Source organism: Leptonychotes weddellii, chromosome 11 (genome assembly GCF_054177405.1).
Source record: "Leptonychotes weddellii isolate Sample4059 chromosome 11, ASM5417740v2, whole genome shotgun sequence".
Taxonomy (NCBI): Eukaryota; Metazoa; Chordata; class Mammalia; order Carnivora; family Phocidae; genus Leptonychotes; species Leptonychotes weddellii.
This window is the reverse complement of record NC_138379.1, coordinates 35,811,644-35,827,235: the sequence shown is the minus strand read 5'-3', so window position 1 is coordinate 35,827,235 and position 15,592 is coordinate 35,811,644. Positions and strand designations below refer to the sequence as shown.

The following is a 15,592-nucleotide window of genomic DNA, read 5'->3' as shown; positions in this document are numbered from 1 at the left end:
CCTGAGCAGAAACCAGGAGTCAGAGGCCCAACCGACTGAGCTACCCAGGCATCCCCAACCAACAAGAATCCTTTTTTCCCAGCAAGAATTCTTAAATTGACCTGATTTCCTTTTTGACAAGATAAAGCTTATACATGCTAAACTGAGACAGGAAAGTGATAAGGCTCTCATACTGTCCTGATGGATAAAATGGAGAAATGTGGAGTAGTTGATAACACAATGAAGTAGATGAGTACCCATGTACCTAAAGATTTAGCAATCACCTGAAAGGAAATCTCACATCTCTAGTGACATGACACAAGGGTTGGTCCTTGGTCCTCTTTTTTTTTTTTTTTTTAAAGATTTATTTATTTATTTTAGAGAGAGAGAGAGCACGAGAGGGGGTAGGGTCAGAGGGAGAAGCAGACTCCCTGCTGAACAGGGAGCCCAATGTGGGACTCTGGGATCATGACCTGAGCCGAAGGCAGCCACTTAACCAACTGAGCCACCCAGGCGCCCCAGTCCTTGGTCCTCTCTTAGTAAACATATTTTTTCAATGACTTAGCAGAAGCTACAGAATATATGTTCTTCAAATCAGTTCACGACACAAACTAAGAGGTTCAATGACAGATAACAAAACTCAGATTTTAAAAAGAATCCAAGAGGCTGAAAAATAATGGATCAAATATAACAAGAAAGTTAATAGGTAAGGTCCTATACTTGGGTCTAAGATACAAAATGTACAAGTACAGAATGGCCAAGACATGATTTAGCAGGAGCTAGTATGATGGTTTTATTTGTGAGTAAGTTCTGTGTGTGCAACACTTTGCCTACTTTGCGTTCTACAAAATTCAGGTGCCATTCTCAGAGACTGGATCACTTGAGCCCTTTACAATGGGAATAATCAGATAATAAGGTAATCTAAAGTCATATATGAGAAATGGCTGAAGAATTTGGAACTCAGGATCTGAGGCCACAATATTCATCATCACAAAGAAGGATTTGACTGAATTATATGAAAGTCTATTAACAGAACTGGAACTGATGGGTAGAAGACACTAGGAGTCAGTTCCCATTGATCAAGAAAAAACTCTACAGCCATCAGAGCTATCCAGGATAGAAAAGATTACATTGAAATGCAGTAAATTTCCTTCAGTATAGGCAGTTAAGCATAAAATGAATGGCAAATATTATAAGGATGACTAGATAATTTTTCAGGTGACTTTCTAGTGTCTATGATTAGAATCTGAGAAGCATTTCTCATTTCCACCAACTATAAATGATCTTTCCCTCCTTTAAAACCCCATGGCACTGCCTTTGTTAATTCTCTTAGAGCTCTTAGAGACTCCTGGGTGGCTCAGTTGGTTAAGTGTCTGCCTTCGGCTAAAGTCATGATGATCCCAGGGTCCTGGGATCGAGTTCTACATCGGGCTCCTTGCTCGGTGAGGAGCCTGCTTCTCCCTCTGCTTGTGCTCTCTTTCTCTCTCACTCTCACTCTCGCTGATGAATAAATAATTATCTTTTAAAAATTCTCTTAGAGCTTTTAGCTTATTAAGCATCTTCAAATTACTTTATATGTCTTTAATTGCTTCCCTCTAAATATAAACACTACATGTTATTAGCATTTTGTAGATTGTAGATCAACAACAAACATTTGTTGAATAAGAGTAATGATAATGGTTACAATTTATTGAGCATCTAATACATATCACATACTGGGGTGTTTTACATTCATTATCTTTTAATTATCACAATATTTCTGTGTCTAGGGCTTTTACTATTCACACTAAACATATGTGGTAAGGAAGAAAACTTATTCAATAAAATAATATGAAGCCTCTGCTAAAGTAGAAAAAATTTTTGAAACCATTATTTTATTTTGCAGAAATGAAATCAACATTGGTTTAACTTAGACATCTTAATTTTAAATTAAAAGGTAAAGACCATAAAATCCTCGTTCAGTCAGTCAATGGGAACCTCTGGTTACTGCAAAGCATTTATTAGGGCTACTCAATGAGTTCTCTGATTGTGAACAAATAAATCAGTAAAGTAACACTAAATTAAAGTAAGAAACAACTGAGATCATAGTGTGCCAGCAGCAGGACTCCCTCAGGACAGGTATACTCTGAGCTAAGTTCATAGAAAAGAAATAATAAGACACCAAGACAGAGCTGAGAGACTTACCTCGATCTCTACCAGTTGACAGGCATTTGAAAATTACCATCCTCAGATCTAGTCCTTCTTTAAGCCAGATCTTGTCCATAATTTTTATCATCTGTAAAGCTAACATATCTTGCCGAAGATCTTCACCAACCTTGAAATCAAGGAAACAAAATGAAACCTGTACCTTTCCAAAAGACTTAATACATTACATACTGTAAAAGGCAGGAGGAAGGGGAAATGATAGAAAGAGTGAAGAATGAGATGAAATTTTTCTACAGCATTCCAGAGGAAATTACTTCACCTCTTCATGTCTCAGTTTCTTGAACTATACACCTTTTAAAAGGTTGGATTTTATGGTATGTGAATCATATTCAATTTTTTAAAAGGGCAAATGGAGGATCTTTGTCATGATCAAAATATTCCTTACCTTGACTGTATCAATGCCAGTATCCTCATTGTGATATTGTATGATAGTTTTGCAAGATGTTACATTGAGGGAAACTGGGTAAAGGATACCTAGGATCGGGCGCCTGGGTGGCTCAGTCATTAAGCGTCTGCCTTTGGCTCAGGTCATGATCCCAGGGTCCTGGGATTGAGCCCCGCATCGGGCTCCCTGCTCTGCGGGAAGCCTGCGTCTCCCTCTCCCACTCCCCCTGCTTGTGTTCCCTCTCTCACTGTCTCTCTCTCTGTCAAATAAATAAAATCTTAAAAAAAAAAAAAAAAGATACCTAGGATCTCTGTATAAATTCTTACAACAGACTGAATCTACAATTATCTCTAAAAGTTTACTTAAAAAAATTTTTTTTAAAAAGTTAACCCTCCCAAAATGAATTAATTCTAACTGGAATCACATCAATTTTTCATTTTCTTTTTTAAACTGGATAAAATAACTTTAGAACACATAATGATGAATGTATTTTTTGAGACCAGTCAAGAAAATTACAAAAAAAAAAAATTAGGGAGATTAGCCCTAACAAATATTAAAACTTAACATATAAAATTTCTGTATTCGGGTGCCTGGGTGGCTCAGTTGGTTAAGCGACTGCCTTCGGCTCAGGTCATGATCCTGGAGTCCCTGGATCGAGTCCCGCATTGGGCTCCCTGCTCGGCAGGGAGCCTGCTTCTCCCTCTGACCCTCCCCCCTCTCATGTGCTCTCTCTCTCTCATTCTCTCTGTCTCAAATAAATAAATAAAATCTTTAAAAAAAAAAAAATTTCTGTATTCAAACAGATGGTATGGTTTTAGGAAAAGGCAAATACATCAGTAAAATATAGTCCAGAACCAGATTTATGAGAACTTGCTATATATATATATACACACACACATATATAGAATATACCTACATATATACACATTTATATGTATTCATAAAGATAGCTTCTCTTGAGCTATCATTTATATGTATATATACATACATATATACACACACACACACATATATGAGCCTGCACTAACTGAACTCATTGAATTAACTGAAACTCTCCATTCTTTCTTAAAAATATACAAATTATGATCACAACACACAGAACTTTGGTAACAGATTACTCTGTAGTATTCCACTCCTACTGCTTCCCATAGGTAAGTTATATGTTTCCAAAAACCAGTACCATTGCTCATGGTTTTGCAGTTTCACGCTGCACAACTCTAGGGGGTACCATTCACATCATAATCTGTGTGAAAGGCACTGCCTGCTGAAGTTACGATGGCCATATGTAGCTCAACCAGCATGGCCATATGTAGCAGCTCTAGCCCAGAGTTGCATTTGTTCCTGGGAACAGTTTATATGAGCAATAATTTTCACATAATTATTCAATTTAATTAAATATTAAATAAAACTACATTTGCAATTTGGAAAAGGAATTTGAGAAAATAATTTTTAAAATACCATTTAAAAACAAAGTAACCTTGGGGTGCTTGGGTGGCTCAGTCAGTTAAGTGTCTGCCTTTAGCTCAGGTCATGATCCTGGGGTCCTAGAATGGACCCGCACTGGGCTCCCTGCTCAGCAGGGAGTCTGCCTCTCCCTTTGCCTCTGCCCCTCCCTTCCACTTGTGCTCTCTCTCTCTCTCAAATAAATAAAATCTTAAAAAAAATAAAACAAAAAATAAAAACAAAGTAACCTTATTTTGCTCACCTTAAACATGACGTTAATTTCTTCCCCCATTGGATCAGCATTTACCATTGTCACTTTTAGGGGCACAGCATTAGAACTGAAGAAGGAACATGACTACAAATACAACACGCTATGCATTAGAAAGATAACACTGGAATAAAAACGGGTTTAAGATTTTTTGTCCTAAGCATTTCTCCTTTCACTTGTTCTTCTGAACTGTGGCAAATGCAATAATACATGTGAACTGCTTTTTAGATCATCCAGCAAACAAGAGGTATTTAAAAATACTTTTTGAAACTTAAACATAGCATAAGTAAAATATCTACTACTCTCTAGATGAGAAGCAAAACCTTAAAAACTTGAGACAAAAGTTATTAAAAGTTTGAGCTTTAAAAGCATCTTAATTCCTCAACAGAGCACAAAATTCTGTATATTCTTATCTTTCCTCTAAAGCAGTATGATCTGGGATGAGATCTCTGCTTTCTTCTATATTGGTACTCTTATAATTTATAATTAGCCATGCAATCAAATAGTGACACTAAATTTAAAAATTTCATTAGCAAAGATCAAATCTTATTTTAAAATGAAACTGGTTAAAAAAACTAATTTAAGATAGACCAATTAAGGGAAACAACAAACAAAACCCAAAGAGAAAATGTGACCCCCTGGCCCCCGCCAATGACATACAACTCAGGCACCCACTGTTAAATTTCAGTAAAGAGAAGCCATATATCAACTTAAAAACAAATCAAAGACTCCTTTATGGATACTTGTACCCTAGCCTTTCAAAACCACAAACACTAATGGATGAATTAATTGGTTGCTTTTGCTGAATTCATTAAGAGAAAATCCACTATTTGTATAACTACTGGCCCAGTTTGAAATATAATTACTCAGTGCTGATGATTCAACTACTTTTTGATGGCTCTAAACAGTGTTATAAACCTGGGAAGAGGCTTTCTGACCATTCACATGGGAGGAAAAGAAAATGCTATCAGTGACTGGAATTACAACATATGCCTACAAGGTAGCTAATATACCATAGTAAAAAATAATTTATTTTGAGACAGCAAATAATTTTATATTGCTTTTTCTTTCAGGAAAGGTGATTAACCAAAAATATACTGAGGTAGGGGCCCCTGGGTGGCTCAGTCGTTAAGTGTCTGCCTTCGGCTCAGGTCATGGTCCCAGGGTCCTGGGATTGAGCCCCACATTGGGCTCCCTGCTCGGCGGGAAGCCTGCTTCTCCCTCTCCCACTCCCCCTGCTTGTGTTCCCTCTCTCGCTATGTCTCTGTCAAATAAATAAATAAAACCTTTAAAAATATATATATACACTGAGGTAAATATGGATCTTACACAGACATCCAAAATACTTATAACCAACCTATGCAGATGTTATCCTCATTTGCCTTAAGTATATCAGCCCATCTGCTTTCTTCCTACATTTTTTCCCTATAAATTATTTTGAAGTGTAATATGAACTTATTAGTATATGTCACCTTAATATTTAATTCTTTTGCAACAAGACTTGGATTGAGAGGAAGACGGCATTTATTTCTTAGAAAAAAGGACTGTACTCGTTCCATACTCCTTTGAAGGACAACCTAGGAAAAGAGAATAATACTGTAAGTACATAATAGAAATGAAGACCTATATTTAAGACAAAAAAATTATGATATGGACTAACCCAAATTTTAAAATGCCCAACTGTCAAACAGTGAAAAACAAGTTGTTGCTAAAGAGTTAATTTTTACTATAAAAATAGAATGGGGAAAAGCTTATAAACATGGGGGGGAGTACATATGGTCTATTTAACATATTAATTAAAACTCTAACAGTCAAATAAATAGAAATTAAACAGAAATGAGATGCAATTTTTCATCTAACAGATTAAAAATTTAAGGTAACACCCAGTCCCAGCAACAGGGCAGGAAAAGGTATTTTGGTAATATATTGGTGGAGAAAAAGATAGAACTAAAAATATACACAGATCTTGACTCAGCTATCTCACCCACAGTAGTATCATATAAGGAAATAGTAGCAAAGGGGCAAAAACTTATTCACTATAGTTCTTTGTAGGACTGGAAAAAGAAAAATGTGTAAACAACCTACAGAGGTAATGGTTCACAATTTACGCTACAATATCTTGTAATATTATGTACCCATTAAGAAACATGAAGTGTAACATGAAACATGAAGTGAAGTGTAACATAAATCTTCACACTTCTCTAAGATGAAGTAAAAAAAAAAAGCAATTTGCAAAAACAAAACAAAAACTCACAAAAAAACACATAAGTGCTGAAAGAAATTAAAGATCTAGATGAATGAAAAGACATCCCGTGCTCATGAACTGGAAGACTTAGTATTATTTAAGATTGCAGTATTTTCCAAATTAACCTACAGACTCAAAACAATTTTTATTTATTTATTTATTTATTTATTTATTTATTTATTTATTTATTTGAGAGAGAGAGAATGAGAGAGAGCAAGCACATGAGAGGGGGGAGGGTCAGAGGGAGAAGCAGACTCCCCGCCGAGCAGGGAGCCCGATGCGGGACTCGATCCAGGGACTCCAGGATCATGACCTGAGCCGAAGGCAGTCGCCCAACCAACTGAGCCACCCAGGCGCCCCCCCCCTTTTTTTTTTTAAAGATTTTATTTATTCGACAGAGAGAGAGAGAGAGAGGGAGGGAGGGAGGGAGAGCATAAGCACAGGGGGCAGCAGAGGGAGAGGGAGAAGCAGGCTCCCTGCTGAGCAGAGAGCCCAATGCAGGGCTCGATCTCAGGACCCTGGAATCAGGACCGGAGATGAAGGCAGATGCTTAACTGACTGAACCACCCAGGCGCTCCACAGACTCAACACAATTCTTATCAAAATTCCAACTTCCTTTTTGCAGAAACGTACAAGATAATCCTAAAATTCAGACAAAATTGCAAGGGACTTCTGAATAGACCAAAAAAACAAAAAACCTTGAAAAAGGACAAAGTTAGAGGACTCATACTTCCTGATTTCAAAACTTACCACAAAGCTACAACAATGAAAACAGTAAGGCGTAAGGATAGTCTTATAGATCAACAGAATAGAATTCAGAGTCCAGAAATAAACCTATATGTCAATGGTCAACTGATTTTCATCAAAGGTGCCAAGATCATCATGGGAAAGAACAGGCTCTTCAACAAATGGTGCTGAGAGGTTTTGAAGATGCTGCCCAAGGGAAAAAGCAGTTCTGGAAAAGAGAGGGGAGGTGGGGAGCAGCCTCTGGGAGTGACAGTTCTGACAGAAGTCTCAGCGTGCCAAAGGTGGTGACATACACATTCTGTGTGGAAAAACATGGGAAAATCATGGAACCTATGGAAAAGTTAAAGTCTGGAATGAGATTAAATGAAGTGGCTGCACATTATAGTGAAGATAAAGTGATGTGGGTTGGATGACCAGAGGTTCCATGGTGGGACCCACTTCAGAAAGCAGCATTTGCCTTGCCTTTAAGTGGGCTGGATAAGCCAGTGTTTACAGACCCTCCAGTTAAGACAAAATTTGGCTATCATATCATTATGAAGGGAGAAAATAAAATTGTACAAAAAGCTGGAAAAACAAAAAACAAATGGTGCTAGGACAACTGGATAATTACAGGTAAAAGAATAAAGTTGAATCCCTACCTCAAAGCATATAAAAAAAATACTGAAAATGGATCAAAGACTTACATAAGAGCAAAACCATAAAACTCCTACAACACAGGTGTATATCTTTGTGACCTTGGATTTGACCACAAATTCTTAGATATCAAATGCACAAGCAACAAAAGGAAAAATAAGCTTCATAAAATTAGTAACTTTTGTGCATTAAAGGACACTATTGAGGAAATAAAAGATAATTCAGAGAATGGGAGAAAATATTTACAAACAGTGTCTCTGATAAGGGTCTAATATCCCAAATACATAAAGAACAATTCAACAAAAAGACAAAAAAACCCAAAAACTTAGAAATTTCTTCAAAGAAGATTACAAATGGCCAACAAACACATAAAAATGTGCTCAAAATCGGGCGCCTGGGTGGCTCAGTTGGTTAAGCGACTGCTTTCGGCTCAGGTCACGATCCTGGAGTCCCGGGATCGAGTCCCATATCGGGCTCCTTGCTCAGCAGGGGGTCTGCTTCTCCCTCTGACCCTCCCCCCTCTCATGTGCTCTCTCTCTCTCAAATAAATAAATAAAATCTTTAAAAAAAAAAAATGTGCTCAAAATCATTGATCATTAGGGAAATGCAAATCAAGACCACAAGGAGATACTACTTCATACCCACTAAGATGACTGTAATTTTTTTTAAAAAGGCAGAAAATAACAAATGTTGGTGAAGATGTAGAGAAGTTGGAATCCTTTACATTGCTAGTAGGAATATAAAATGATGAAGCTACTTTGGATAAAGATTTGGTGGTTCCTCAAAAAGCTAAACATAAAATTGCTTTATGACCCAGTAATTCCACTCCTAGGTGAAGTGAAAAGAGGTATCCAAACAAAAACTTACACACAAATGTTCACAGCAGCATTATTCATAGTAGCCAAATATGGAAACAAGTCAAATGTCCATCAATGGATAAACAAAATGTGGTATATCCACACAACGGAACATTATTCAGCCATAAAAAAAAAGTGAAGTACTCATACATGCTAGAATATGGATGAACCTTGAAAATATTAGGCAAAGTGAAAGAAACCAGACACAAAGGCCACATATTTTATAATTCCATTTAAATGAAATGTCCAGAATAGGTACATCCATAGAATAGAAAGCAGATTAATGCTTACCAAGGCCTGGGAAGAGGAGGGAATGAGAAGTGAAAAGTTAGTGGGTACAGGCTTTCTTTTTGGTGTGATGAAAATGTTCTGGAATTAGTGGTAGTGGCTGCATAACACTGTGAATGTACTAAAAGACAATGAATAGGTGAATTTTATCTCAACAACAATATGTGTGTATGTATGTGTATATTACTATAAAAATTTTTTAAAAATCCAAACACTTGTGTATATATATATATATTTAAGTGTATATATATGTGTAAAGTCATATAAAAGACCAGAAAGGACATAAAGCAAACTGAATAACAGATACCTAACAGGGAGAAAATGACCTGGAAAATTTTTAATTTTTAAATTAATTTAAAATTGTAATTAAAAAATTTTTATTTTATAAATTTATTTGGATTTTTATTTATTTTTTTTTTTTTAAGATTTTATTTATTTGCGGGAGAGAGAACGAGAGACAGAGAGCATGAGAGGGAGTGAGAGGGAGGAGGGTCAGAGGGAGAAGCAGACTCCCTGCCGAGCAGGGAGCCCGATGCGGGACTCGATCCCGGGACTCCAGGATCATGACCTGAGCTGAAGGCAGTTGCTTAACCAACTGAGCCACCCAGGCGCCCCTTATTTGGATTTTTTAAACATTAGCAACAACTCATAGTTGCATTACTTTTACAGTTACAAAAAAGTAAAAAAACAAAATAATGAAAAAGAAACTCAAGAGAACAATTGTGACCAGGAAGGAATTCATAAGCATGGGAATTAAAAAACACTAATTTTCTGAGTTAGGTTGTAAAACCTTTTCCTATGGTTTTAAACAACCTTTGAATTCATCTGTTCAAAATAGCATAGGTATAGTTAGAGTCTATTGGATGCCTACTGGTAAAGAATAACAACTCATTAATACTGTAGAGATCCTTTAACATCAAAATATTTATGTTCCCTCTTTTTGGGTACATACCTGTCTGGCTGATCCACTAGCCTGCCTTACTTTTTCTGCCACTCCTCCTAAAAGTTGTACAAGTTTTGTCTGCTTCAAAAGTTCTTCTCTGAGTCCTTTTCCTCCTACTGAGAGGAGAGCACCCAAAACATGTTCGTATCGGGCACCAAACTGTGCATCATGCAGGGCATCCTTGAGGAGCCTAATACAGCAAAATATTTATGTCAGTCACTTCTGAAAACTGGATGAATGTCTCTTGAATATCAACTTAGGTTCATTTTTTGGTATCCAGGAATTTATTTTAAGCTATATAAGAACTCATTATTATGGAGCTCTAACATGCCAAATATCTTTGCAATAAAGAGTTTTGTTATTTTTGGTTTTATTTCTAAGGACATAAAAATCTGGCTTCTTTAATAATGCCCTTAATCAAACATCTGGTATTGATAATAAGCAGTCTGAGCATACCATTTAGACTTTCAGAGTATATCATCTCTATAAATACTAGGAATGGAAATAAATTACTTAAAAAAAAGTTTAAATCTTACCAATATAAATTGTGAGCTATATGTATATTTCCCAATGCCCTGGACAGAAGGAAGCGCACTAATGAACTGTTCAAGTGAATTTCGTATTTCAAAGCCTACACGTAAAGGAAAATAAGAATTACTAGTGGTCAAACCCATACTCCATTATGAGGAAAGAGAAAACACTGATAAAAATGAAACAGATGAATTAACTTATATATGTTATGAAATCAAGCAGAAAAGTGTAGATTTGGGAATAAGATTCATTAGTATGTTTAAATGGCTAGTAAAGAAAAATCAAAGAAAAGTTCAAGTCTGATTTGTTCTGAGAATCTAAAAATGTGAGAATTAAAAATCCAGGTACATATATATAATACTCAAGTGTGGCAGCTAACAATAGTGGAAAAAAATTCATACTACATCGAAACATAAGGTACCTCAACATTCCCACAGAAGTACTTTTAATCAAAACAGAATGGGGATCCTTTAGCAAGTTCCCTACTCATAAAAAATGGGTGGAGTACCGTGGACAGGTAACCTAGTAAAAAACTCACCTGTACAAACTGTGGAAGAAGATCAGTTAGTTCATCATCACTTATAGCCTCAATCCAGGTCACAGCTACGGACCTTACTTCCTGATCAGCAAATCTAGAGAAGTAACATAAAAATCAAGATTTGATGGTGATTTCTTTCTAGTGAAGCTATATTTCCTAGAAACACAATCTTCATCTATACCTGACAAAGAATATTCAAATAGCTCTATATTCAAATGCAATGTGTTTTTTTTTTTTTTTTAGGAAGAAAAATCTTACTGTACTATACAAATTCAACTTCAGGACTGTTCAGAAACCTTAAGCTTATGAAAATTTTGAGTTACATCATAAAAATATAACAAATTATTCAAAATTTAGAAGCTAAATCCCTCTTTAGGTTAGTTGTTTTAAGATTTTATTTATTTACTTGAGAAAGCAAGAGCCAGAGAGTGAGAGCCAGAGAGCACGAGCAGGGTGAGAGAGCACAAGCAGGGTGAAGGGCAGAGGGAGAAGCAGACTCCCCACTGAGCAGGGAGCCTGATGTGGGGCTGCATCCAGGGACTCCAGGATCATGACCTGAGCTGACGTCAGACGCTTAACCAACTGAGCCACCCAGGTGCCCCTTTAGGTTAGTCTTTAAATGACATGTCATCTCTATTCTTTTTCTAATTTGTTTTTAAAAGTAAACTCTACACCCAACGTGGGGTTCGAACTCATGACCCCCCTGAGATCAAGAGTCCCATGTTCTACCAACTGAGCCAGCCAGGCGCCCCCTGACATCTCTTTTTAATAACCCTAGCACAAAAAGTATGTTGCATTGAATTGCTATGTATATTGCATTATATTGCACTGAATTGCTTTCATGTTAAAACAAAGGGAAGTATTCCTGCAACATAATACACCTTACTGGAAAAACTGGCAAGAGTAAAATAGAGCAAGTACATTCAGTCATGGTTAACTTACTTTGAGTCAAGTAGTTCCAACGCGGTCAGTGGGTGCAATGGAGGCCACTGCTGAAGCAGTGAGTAAGTTTTGGCAAGATTAACCCATTTCCAGTTTGGGGCACTTGCTAGTACTTTAGGAAGACAATTTGGGTGTTTGAGGCAATAATAGCGTTTCTCCCACAAAAAGGCTTTATCTTCTTTAGAAAGTCTGCATATATAACAATTAAATTATTTCTCAATGATATCATAATGAGTTATAACCTCAATGATTAAAAATACAAAGAAAAAATTTATTCATTTTAGGACAGCCACTTCTTGGTAGAATCATTAATACTAATTTGAAATAGAAAAATGCAATGTACAGCAAACACTACTAATTTACTCTAATTTGGGGGGATAGAAAGAAATCATTCTGCATTGATAAAAGTCTTAGTTATGAAAATGAAGGATAATTCTGTATAATAAAAATTTATTGAGCTCTAACCAGATGCCAAGCACTAGAAATCAGAGTTGAATAAGCAGAAACCACCCTAAGAGATAGCAAGGATTTCATCCATTTTATACAAGTAAAACAAATGTCATGCAAAAAAAAAAATGCTATTACATTTTAGAAGATGATTTTAGAAGATGATTGTACAGCTCAAATGAGGAACATTCAAAATAAGAAGTATTTGTTTGGGAGACTCTAATTTAGTCTTAATGACAAATGTTTATGTGAATGAAACAGTCACTGTTTTACTACCCATCCAACTGCTTTTGTGTATAATACATGCACTGAAGCATTCATGTCATGTGGAGCCCTGAAAAAAATTCAAATATTGCAAAAAGGTGCACAGCTAAGTCTCTCCTTCCAGTTTCCCTCCCAGTGACAACTGCCTAATAAGATTGCATATCCTTCCAGAGATAGTCTATTTGTATAGAAGCATATACATACGTATGTGTAGATTCTTTTTTCTTTATGTAAGTAGTAACACATCACATAAACTATTCTGCTCCTTGCTTTCTTCATTTAACATCTTACATATTAGTACATATAGCTATAAGTTCATTCTTAATAGTTACATAATACTCCACTGGATAAATGTACCATAATTTAACCTTTCCTGACGGACATTCCCTGTCACTTTTACAATAATCCAAATACTGCAATGAATATTCTTTACTCCATAAGCAAATTTGAGAGGTTTTCTCTAAGATATATAATTAAATGGAAACAGAACTACTAGGTTACTATGTACATTGTGACCTTTATCGATTTTGCCAAATTGCTCTCCCAAAGCTCCTTCGCCAACAGTTTAATTCCTATTTTTCTGTATCCTCATCAACACTTTATATGATGAGACATTTTAATTTTCAGCCAAGTCATGTGTGTTAAATGTTACCTTGCAGTAATTTTCCTTTTCTTGATTACTGAGGAGTCAAACTTCTTTTCAGATATTTAAAAGGCACTGTATTTCTTCTCCAAAATATTATCTAGTCATATTCTTTGTCTATTACTAAGTTATTGGTTTTTCTATTGCTATAAAAAAGTTTATATACTTTTAAAAAATACATTCATATTTACTGTAAATTTAGTTCTCAATGTTTGCCTTTTTTTTTTTTTTTAAGATTTTATTTATTTTTTTGACAGAGAGAGATACAGTGAGAGAGGGAACACAAGCAGGGGGAGTGGGAGAGGGAGAAGCAGGCTTCCCACTGAGCAGGGAGCCAGATGCGGGGCTCGATCCCAGGACCTTGGGATCACGACCTGAGCCAAAGGCCGACGCTTAATGACTGAGCCACCCAGGAGCCCCTTTGTTTGCCTTTTGATCATGTAAAAGTTTGACTTGTACAAATTTTGAAAGTTTTATGTAGTCATATGGCTTTTTTTATAGAATTAAAAAACAAATAGAAAACTTTCCATACCAAGAAGATTACTAAATCATGAACTAAATCAGGGCATATAATAAACTATTAACTTGAGATTTACAATGTAAGAAATAACCAGGCAAAACAAAAATCAAAGGAGCATACCCAAGTGATGAGTCTCTATGAAGAATATCAAGAAGTTTCCCTTTTGTATCATTCCCCAATGTTTCTAAGTTGTGTTGCTGTATAATGCTTCTGTCAACTTGAGGAGTAGTATAAATGACATCAAATGTAGGAGAAGGAAAATCAACCTTAAAAATTTAACAGAGGTTGATCAGATTGCAGCTAAATAGTCCACATATCTACCACATTGTCTTTGAGAAAACTGATTCTTAGCCATCAGGGTGACTATTAGATTGAATATTGAATTAATGTCCTTTTGCTGAAAGTGATTACCATCACTGGTAATACACATATATTACATGGGATGGATACAAGTTCATTTTTTTGCTATTTCTCAGAAATAGGAAATGGTTTATTAACATTTAAATTGAAGACAGGTCCTAAGATCAAACAAGATCGATTAGGCTTCTTTAGTTAACAGTCCAAATCATGGAATACATATACATCTTAAAAAGAAATTTCAACCTCCCCATGTATCAAGAAGTACCATTACCTGTAACACTATTCTTTCCATCACATACCCTTTTCTGGGTACTGTTCCGGGAACAGGATTTGTATGTGACGAAGTCCAAAGATACAGAAGCTTAGTTCCACATGTTAAAAACCTTCATGAATGTAGACAGAAGAATACTGTAGCTTTCATTTTATTTATTTTTGTAGTTTTTCATTTTAAAAATTGCTTCAAAACTCACATCACACACACACACACACACACACACACACAAAACAAAAAACTCACATCACATGGTAATAAATTTGAAATGTTTTTCCAAACATTTATTAAGCATCCATTACACAAAAAGAGTCCCTCTCCATAGTGTATTAATACTTCAGGTAAATGTATTGAAGAGTGGGGGTTGGGACAAAGGGAGGGGAGAACGAAATAATATATCTTGGGAGGAATGGGGTTGAGGATAGAACACAAAAGGGTAAAGACTCAGAGTCACTTGTCCCCAAAGCAACTTTTAAAAGAGATCAAGAGTTGAACGCTCTTCCAACTGAGTTAGCAGGCGCTCCCACCCGCAAGCAACTTTTATAAATAGGAAGGTGAAGAACAGTCTCTGAAGATCATCTACAATGGAATACATCTCAAGGTAATAGTTTGGATTACATAACTCCTCAGTGACTTTCACCTTAAGAACAAACCACATGCCAAGGAAACCAATACCCACTTTATAGTAAAACACTAATCATTTCAGATGAGAAGTTGTATCTGTGCTCTAAACCAGGGGTCAGCAAGTCTTTTCTGTAAAGGGTCAGATGGCAAATATTTTGGGCTTTTTGGATCAATCTCTGTTGCAGACTCAACCCTGCTGTTATACTGCAAAATTAGCCATGAACAATACATAAATAAAGGTGTACTGTGTTCTAACAAAACTGTTACTTACAAAAAACAGGCAGTGCGCTGGAGTATGCTGACCTTTACCCTAGACTACCAATTTATGGTCTACTTAAATTAAAAACATTTATCAGTAAGACACTGATATATCTTTACACAGAATAAATTTCTGAAAAATAACATGAGATACATAAAAGCAGGAAACTATAAACTTCATCAAACTTTATTCATTTTATG

At 36.0% G+C, this 15,592-nt stretch overlaps 1 protein-coding gene and 1 pseudogene across 1 annotated transcript in view; one reads left to right on the top strand and one right to left on the bottom strand.

The window, feature by feature from the left end:
• Positions 1-208: 208 nt before the first annotated feature.
• The window catches only part of PIK3C2A (phosphatidylinositol-4-phosphate 3-kinase catalytic subunit type 2 alpha), an 86,898-nt gene continuing 71,514 nt past the window's right edge, over positions 209-15,592 (bottom strand). The window contains exons 15-23 of the mRNA XM_081799240.1: positions 14,510-14,621; positions 13,999-14,144; positions 12,005-12,193; positions 11,063-11,156; positions 10,530-10,624; positions 10,003-10,183; positions 5,753-5,857; positions 4,275-4,367; positions 209-2,293 (exon numbers count right to left, since the gene is read on the bottom strand). Coding sequence (XP_081655366.1) covers positions 2,021-2,293; positions 4,275-4,367; positions 5,753-5,857; positions 10,003-10,183; positions 10,530-10,624; positions 11,063-11,156; positions 12,005-12,193; positions 13,999-14,144; positions 14,510-14,621 — 1,288 coding nt within the window. The 3' untranslated portion in view covers positions 209-2,020. The remainder of the gene's footprint in view (positions 2,294-4,274; positions 4,368-5,752; positions 5,858-10,002; positions 10,184-10,529; positions 10,625-11,062; positions 11,157-12,004; positions 12,194-13,998; positions 14,145-14,509; positions 14,622-15,592) is intronic.
• Positions 7,456-7,981, top strand: LOC115944022 (peptidyl-prolyl cis-trans isomerase NIMA-interacting 4 pseudogene; annotated as a pseudogene).